The sequence below is a fragment of the Austrofundulus limnaeus genome, unplaced genomic scaffold (genome assembly GCF_001266775.1).
Source record: "Austrofundulus limnaeus strain Quisiro unplaced genomic scaffold, Austrofundulus_limnaeus-1.0 Scaffold681, whole genome shotgun sequence".
In the NCBI taxonomy this organism is placed as follows: Eukaryota; Metazoa; Chordata; class Actinopteri; order Cyprinodontiformes; family Rivulidae; genus Austrofundulus; species Austrofundulus limnaeus.
In genome coordinates this window covers 200323-207618 of record NW_013953083.1, presented here as the reverse complement: position 1 = coordinate 207618, position 7296 = coordinate 200323, and the positions used below count along the sequence as shown (strand labels likewise).

The following is a 7296-nucleotide window of genomic DNA, read 5'->3' as shown; positions in this document are numbered from 1 at the left end:
GTCCCACACGTGTCCCTCACCTGTCCCACAAGTGTCCCTCACCTGTCCCACAAGTGTCCCTCACCTGTCCCACAAGTGTCCCTCACCTGTCCCACACGTGTCCCTCACCTGTCCCTCACCTGTCCCTCAGGTGTCCCTCACCTGTCCCACACGTGTCCCTCACCTGTCCCATGTGTCCCTCACCTGTCCCTCACCTGTCCCTTACCTGTCCCTGACCTGTCCCACACGTGTCCCTCACCTGTCCCACACGAGTCCCTCACCTGTCCCTCACCTGTCCCTCACCTGTCCCTCACCTGTCCCTCAGGTGTCCCACACATGTCCCTCACCTGTCCCACACCTGTCCCACACGTGTCCCACACGTGTCCCACACGTGTCCCACACGTGTCCCACACCTGTCCCTCACCTGTCCCACACCTGTCCCTCACCTGTGTCCCTCACCTGTCCCACACCTGTCCCTCATCTGTCCCACACCTGTCCCACACGTGTCCCTCACCTGTCCCACACGTGTCCCTCACCTGTCCCACACGAGTCCCTCACCTGTCCCTCACCTGTCCCTCACCTGTCCCTCACCTGTCCCTCAGGTGTCCCACACATGTCCCTCACCTGTCCCACACCTGTCCCTCACCTGTCCCACACGTGTCCCACACGTGTCCCACACGTGTCCCACACCTGTCCCTCACCTGTCCCACACCTGTCCCTCACCTGTCCCACACCTGTCCTTCACCTGTCCCACACCTGTCCCTCACCTGTCCTACACATTGAGCCGTGCCGGGCTGCTAACGATGCTTTAAGCCTGTGTGTTTCTGTCGTTCAGGTGATTGACACTAAACGAACTGTTAGCTTCCACCGGACACAAGGGGCACTGTCCTCTGATTGGCTCGGACAGCCCCCTCTGACATGCCTGTGGCCAATCAGAGGTGAGTGTTTGTCAGTGGCTCAGGGAGCGAGCAGCGTGTCTGCAGGTGTCTGTCTCCTGGCCGCTCTGACCTCCTGCTGCCTCCTCAGGTGTGTTATGTCAGGGGCGGACGTGGAGGTGTACCTGTCGCAGGTGCACGACGGCAGCGTGTCGTCGGGCTTCCGAGCGCTGTACGAGGAGCGCCTGCTGCTGGACGTCACGCTGCTGATAGAGGAGCACCACTTCCAGGTACCAGGACCAGACCTGGTCTAATGAAAGACGAGGTCAGAGACCACCTGACTTCATCATGTGACTCCTCCTCCTCCTCCTCCTTCTCCTGCAGGCCCACAAGGCGCTCCTGGCCACGCAGAGCGACTACTTCCGGGTCATGTTCACGGCAGACATGAGGGAGCGGGACCAGGACAAGATCCACATGAAGGGTCTGACGGCGGCGGGCTTCGGTCACATCCTGCGCTTCATGTACTACGGCTCCCTGGAGCTCAGCATGCCCACGGTGCAGGAGATCCTGCAGGTACTGGCTCCGCCCCTTCTCTCCCGCTGAGGGGGGTTAGACCCACAGCTGAGGCTGACCCCTCCCCTCTCCTGTCCTCGCAGGCAGCCATGTACGTGCAGCTGACGGAGGCGGTGGAGTTCTGCTGCTCCTTCCTGCTGGCTAAGATCTGCCTGGAGAACTGCGCCGAGGTCATGAGGCTCCTGGAGGACTTCAGCGTGGGCGTGGAGGGCGTCCAGGAGCAGCTGGACAACTTCCTGCTGGAGAACTTTGTTCCTCTGATGAGCCGAGCCGACTTCCTGTCCTACCTCAGCCTCGAGAGACTCCAGGTTCAGCTGATAACTCGGTTGTTTTATATTTTACAGCTAATGTTCGGCTCATTCTGCAGATCTGAGATGAGACTTTATTATAACATTTAGCTGTTTTTACCTCCTGTTCTGCTTCTTTTACGTATCTCTTTAAATACTGTTAATGTTAGGTTACTTTTAATAACTTTTAGCTAGTCTTTTGCTACTTCTAGCATCTGGTTGCGTTTAGCTAACCTTTCAGTATTTTTAGTTTTCAGCTTGCCCTTTACTAATTTTAGCTTTTAGCTAGTTTTTTGCTGTTTTAACTAAGTTTACTTCATTTAACTGTTTTACTATTTTTAGCCTTTAGCTTTAAGTTAATTTTTTTTATTTTAACTAGATTTACTTCATTTATCTAATGTAATATTTTTAGCTTTTAGCTAGTTACTTGTTTTTAACTAGATTTACTTCATTTAACTAATGTTTTGATATCTTAGCCTTTAGCTTTCAGCTAGGTTTTTGCCATTTTAACATGATATGCTACATGTCGCATATTTCTATCGTTGCCTAACWGCTTTGCTAATTTGTAGCTTTTAGCTAGTGTTTTACTAGATTTAGCTAACTGTTTTACTGTTTTTAGCCTTTAGCTTTTAGCTCATCAGTCCTTCAGATTTGCGTAGTTCTGTGGTAAAAAGGTTAAATCAACCTGCAGCTGATGATTTAAGCTGATTTTTGCAGATTCTTCGGCTTGTTGAAGATGTTTTTATTGTTATTCTTTTGTCACAGATGTAGACAAGTTTCTAGACAAAACAAAACTTTAGCATTAGCATCAAAGAGCCGTGTTTAACCTGCTCCAGTTTCCACCTGGTTCTTTGGGCTCAGAGTCTCTGTGGTCTCAGGTTGACCCGGTCCTCTCTGGTCCTGTCTGTTTCCCTGCAGGCGTACCTGAACAGCGACGCTCTGAGTCGTTTCCCGGAGATCGAGCTGTACGAAGCCGTGCAGGCGTGGCTGAGACACGACCGGCGGCGCTGGCGGCACACAGACACCATCGTTCAGTCCGTCCGTTTCTGCCTCATGACGCCTGCAGACATCTTTGAGAAGGTGAGGAACAGGTTTTATGTCTCAGAGCTGCTGACGTGTTTTTATCTGCTCCTGATTGGCTGGAAGCTCAGGGTCTGGTTCCCTCGCAGGTGAAGACCTCAGAGTTCTACCGTTACTCCCGGCAGCTGAGGCAGGAAGTGGACCAGGCTCTCAGCTACTTCCACGACGTCAACCAGCAGCCTCTGGTGGAGACCAGGTCCAATCGGATCCGCTCGGTCCGGCCGCAGACCGCCGTGTTCAGGGGGATGATCGGCCACAGCATGGTGAACAGCAAGATCCTGCTGCTGCAGCGGCCCAAGGTCCGACAGGCCCGACTGGCCTGTGCTGATGTGTTTCTGTAGATCCTGAAGACTCTGTCCTGTAGCCTCACCGCTGCTGTCTCCTCAGGTGTGGTGGGAGCTGGAGGGTCCTCAGGTGCCTCTCAGACCGGACTGCCTGGCCATCGTTAATAACTTTGCCTTCCTGCTGGGCGGAGAGGAGCTGGGTCCTGACGGGGAGTTCCACGCCTCCTCTAAGGTCTACCGCTACGACCCGCGGCAGAACTCGTGGCTGCGCATGGCGGACATGTCTGTGCCCAGGTCAGCGGAGTCAGGGGGGTCTGAGGGTCCGAGCTGCAAACGTTTTTTTTAAATTTTCTGCTAATCTTCACTTGACTTGTTGAACGGTTCGTGTTTGTTGTCTGCAGGTCAGAGTTTGCCGTTGGCGTCATCGGGAAGTTCATCTACGCGGTGGCGGGCCGCACGCGGGATGAGACCTTCTACTCCACGGAGCGCTACGACATCACCGAGGACCGCTGGGAGTTTGTGGACCCGTATCCTGTCAACAAGTACGGCCACGAAGGAACGGTCCTGAACGGGAAGCTCTACATCACGGGGGGCATCACCTCCTCCTCCACCTCCAAGCAGGTGTGTGTGTTCGACCCGGGCCGGGAGGCAGGCGGCGGGGGAGGAGGAGGAGGAGGCGGCGGCGGGTCGGGCGGGTCGGACTCCCACAGGACGCAGCGCGCCGCCGGCCGCGGCCCGCTGCTGCCCGGCACCCACGCCAGCTGCTGGGAGAACAAATCCAAAATGAACTACGCTCGCTGCTTCCACAAGATGATCTCCCACAACGGGAAGCTGTACGTGTTCGGAGGCGTGTGCGTCATCCTGCGCGCCTCCTTCGAGTCGCAGGGCTGCCCGTCCACCGAGGTCTACGACCCGGAGACGGACGAGTGGACCATCCTGGCCTCCATGCCCATCGGGCGCAGCGGGCACGGCGTGGCGGTGCTGGACAGGCAGATCATGGTGCTGGGCGGCCTGTGCTACAACGGCCACTACAGTGACTCCATCCTCACCTTCGACCCCGACGACAACAAGTGGAAGGAGGACGAGTATCCCAGGATGCCTTGCAAACTGGACGGTCTGCAGGTGTGCAGCTTGCACTTCCCAGAGTACGTGCTGGAGCACGTCAGACGCTGCAGCTGAGGTCCGCTTCACGTCACGCCTCCTTTTTTTAGAAACTGGACTGTTAAAGGACCGAGCGGCCCCGCTCAGGGGGGTTCAGGTGTTCCAGGCTTTTAAACCAGAGACCAGCACTTACCTGAAGGACAGGTGAGGAATCAGCAGGCAGAGCCAAACTGTTGCTCTTCCTGAAGGCAAATCGATTCATGGCTCCATCTCACATCAGTCAGAGCCAACATTTTCACTTTTAATTTCTCAGAAAATTCAGAATAAAACTAAACATCGGGCCTATTTTAAAGTTTCATCCTGCTGGTTTATGTTTCTGAACAAGCTGTGGAAAATATGAATAAAATAATAAAGTTTAAAGAGCCCTGACACATTTACCAAATCATTGAAATTTAAATTAAATAACTTTGGACCAAGTACACAACCTTGAGGAACTCCACATGTGAAGTTACAGACTTCAGATCTTACATCATGTATTTGTACAAATTATTTCCTGTTTTTCAAATAACTAGATACCCACTGTAATGCTGTACCTCTAATGCAATATTTATTGAACTTTAAGGAGAGTAATGTGGTCAATACTTTCTTTAAATCCACAGATTTAAGACTCCCACATACTTGAGCGTACTGACCGCCTGACAAATTCTTTAATTTCTCACAGTTTCAGTCATGATGTCAAGGATGAGGAGGAAGAGATAGTTTGCATTTTAGCTTTAAAACAACAAAAGAAAAAAACACTATCGTACCCAGGATCTGAGCTATTTCCTCCCACAAATTTGCTGCTTGCTGAAAGTCTTTATAGTCCTTCAGTGACGCGTCATAAAGTTTTCTAATCTCCATTTCGTCCACAAATGACACCGATTCTCAACTTTATCAGCTTGGTGTCGCATCCAAAACAGAACTCGCCCGGCAGTTTATTGTGCGACACCGCGGACATAAAAAAATGATCTCTGCGTGGACCGGTCCAGCGGACGACTGCTTCCTGTCCGCCTCGAGTTCTGAGGAGCGAAGTACACCCGAGTATCTGGGGCCTTAACACAGTATTATTTTAGATCAACAGCAGTTATTTGTTCTATCAAATCAATTGTTGCTTCCATCAAAGTAAAAATTTGTTTATTCTAAAAAAAACAACAAATAATTTCATACGTTTATTATGTTCTACTGTATATAAAAATGGATTCATTAGATTYCCATTGCGTTCAGTTGTTATTTATATTTTCCACAGCTTTCTCAGACGTAGTAAAAAGAACGTCTCACCGGTCGTATTCCAACAGATCAGTCAGGCTCAGGTCAGAGCCTCTCTGTGCTGCTATGGTTAAAAACCTGTCACTGGGTTCTGAGGTTATTAAAATAATTATAATTGAAAGTGTTTTCCTGCAGGACAGAATTTGTATCGTCGCAGCGCAGAGAGGTCCTGGCTTCACTGCAGAAACGCACTGGAAGCTTCAGCTTCAGCTGTTAACTCGACCGGTCCCACAGCTCCAACAACATGTAGGTTTCTCTCTTATTGATTAAAGACAAGTTGGTGAAATATAAGATGATCCCTGCAGAATATATAAATAAAATATAAAACTGTAGTTTAGTTGATATAAATAAAGTGTAGGAAACATCAGCAGCTTCACTCATCACATCCAGATTTTGCTTCCAGTGCGTTCCAGCTCTGCTTCCAGAAATCCACCAGACTCTCGCGTCTTCTCATCTGTCTCCGTCCGGTTAACGTGTTCGTGAGGAGAACCCCACCCGACATGTTTTAATTCTTCATTTCCTAACCCCCAGGTCAGCAGAGAGGCCGTCTCAGAGCAGCTTTACTCGTCCACGTTCCCTGCACTTTATCGGTTCTTGTTGTGACTGTAAATAGTTTAGCTCGTTTAGAAGCTGAAGTTTTTGTTTTTGCTACATGCTGTACTGTTGATGTTGAGCAGTGTCTGAAATGAACATGTTCCCTGAAATCAACCAAGGCAACTCTGGACCGTTTTCTTCTGTTAGCGTCACTCAGATGATCAGGTTTCAACAGTAGCTAAAGACGGACTGAACCAGAGAAAACACCAGCAGCGAGAGGAAAAATCACCTTTTTCTGACTAATTTAGACTCAACTCAAATATTTAAAAATAATAAATGAACATTTCTACAGAATTTACTGTAATACATTAATATTTAAATATATTCTGGTAGTAGTATCACCAAATACAATGAGGCAAGTATTCAAGATGGCACCTGCTTAGATATGCTACSCTAGTTAACGTTAGCATGAAATTACCACTTTGTTACTGCGATAAATTTATCTGCTGCCTCGTTAGTTCATATAAAATAACAAACCAAAGAAGTAAAATGTTTTAACGTTTTTCTAAACTGATTGTTTGATTCTATAAATCTATCAAAACCGAATAAAATTAGACTTAGCCATGGCTAGCAGCTAGCTTTTACTTGATATTGCTAACAGGTTTTAGCTGTGAATTAGTCATGAAAGAACACATCTACCAATAAATTGATTTATTAAATATAAATGTTAAAATTATTGTGAAACCAAGTTTTTAAAGTTAAAAAGATGACAATGCTAAAAGCAGAGTTAGCTAGTGTTAGCTGGCAATTAGCACTGTTTAAATGTTCTAAACCTTTTAAAACTACTTTTTATTTAAGTTTGTGACAATATAATTTTACTTTTGTTCAATTAATATTTTTTTATTAACAGAAAACAAACGTGAATATAGCACCTGCTAATGTGTGCTAAACAAGCTAATGTTAGCTTCTTTTGTTAACATTACAAGCTAACATTTTTCTGCCTCGTTAATTCGTACTGAATGACAACAAAAGTTTAGCTTTTGTAAGTTAGACGTTTTTTCTTCATCTAAGTGTTTAAACAGATTTTTGATTGAATGTAGTGAATTACCTAAACAACTTTAAATGATTAAAGGGATCCATGATTAGTTGTAACATTAGGCTTAATTTGATAAACATATATTAACGGTAAAAAAAAGATTAAAAATACATGTAGGCTGTTTAGTTTTTATAATTTTTAAACTAAAAGTTTAAAAATACATTTCATGGACGGGGCCGTTT

At 47.6% G+C, this 7296-nt stretch overlaps 1 protein-coding gene across 4 annotated transcripts in view; it reads left to right on the top strand.

The window, feature by feature from the left end:
* The window catches only part of klhl15 (kelch-like family member 15), a 10569-nt gene extending 3447 nt beyond the window's left edge, over window positions 1-7122 (top strand). The window contains exons 3-10 of one of the 4 annotated variants that reach the window (XR_001311997.1): window positions 1006-1144; window positions 1239-1427; window positions 1511-1735; window positions 2633-2794; window positions 2884-3093; window positions 3182-3372; window positions 3480-4383; window positions 6016-7122. Coding sequence is in view for 2 of the 4 variants with exons in the window: in XM_014027777.1 (XP_013883231.1) it covers window positions 898-917; window positions 1006-1144; window positions 1239-1427; window positions 1511-1735; window positions 2633-2794; window positions 2884-3093; window positions 3182-3372; window positions 3480-4257 (1914 nt within the window). In the remaining 2 variants the exon portion in view is untranslated. Of the gene's footprint in view, window positions 1-814; window positions 918-1005; window positions 1145-1238; window positions 1428-1510; window positions 1736-2632; window positions 2795-2883; window positions 3094-3181; window positions 3373-3479; window positions 4525-5619 lie in introns of those variants that run through there. The other 3 variants (XR_001311996.1, XM_014027777.1, XM_014027776.1) reach the window with 3 other exon arrangements.
* Window positions 7123-7296: the final 174 nt, after the last annotated feature.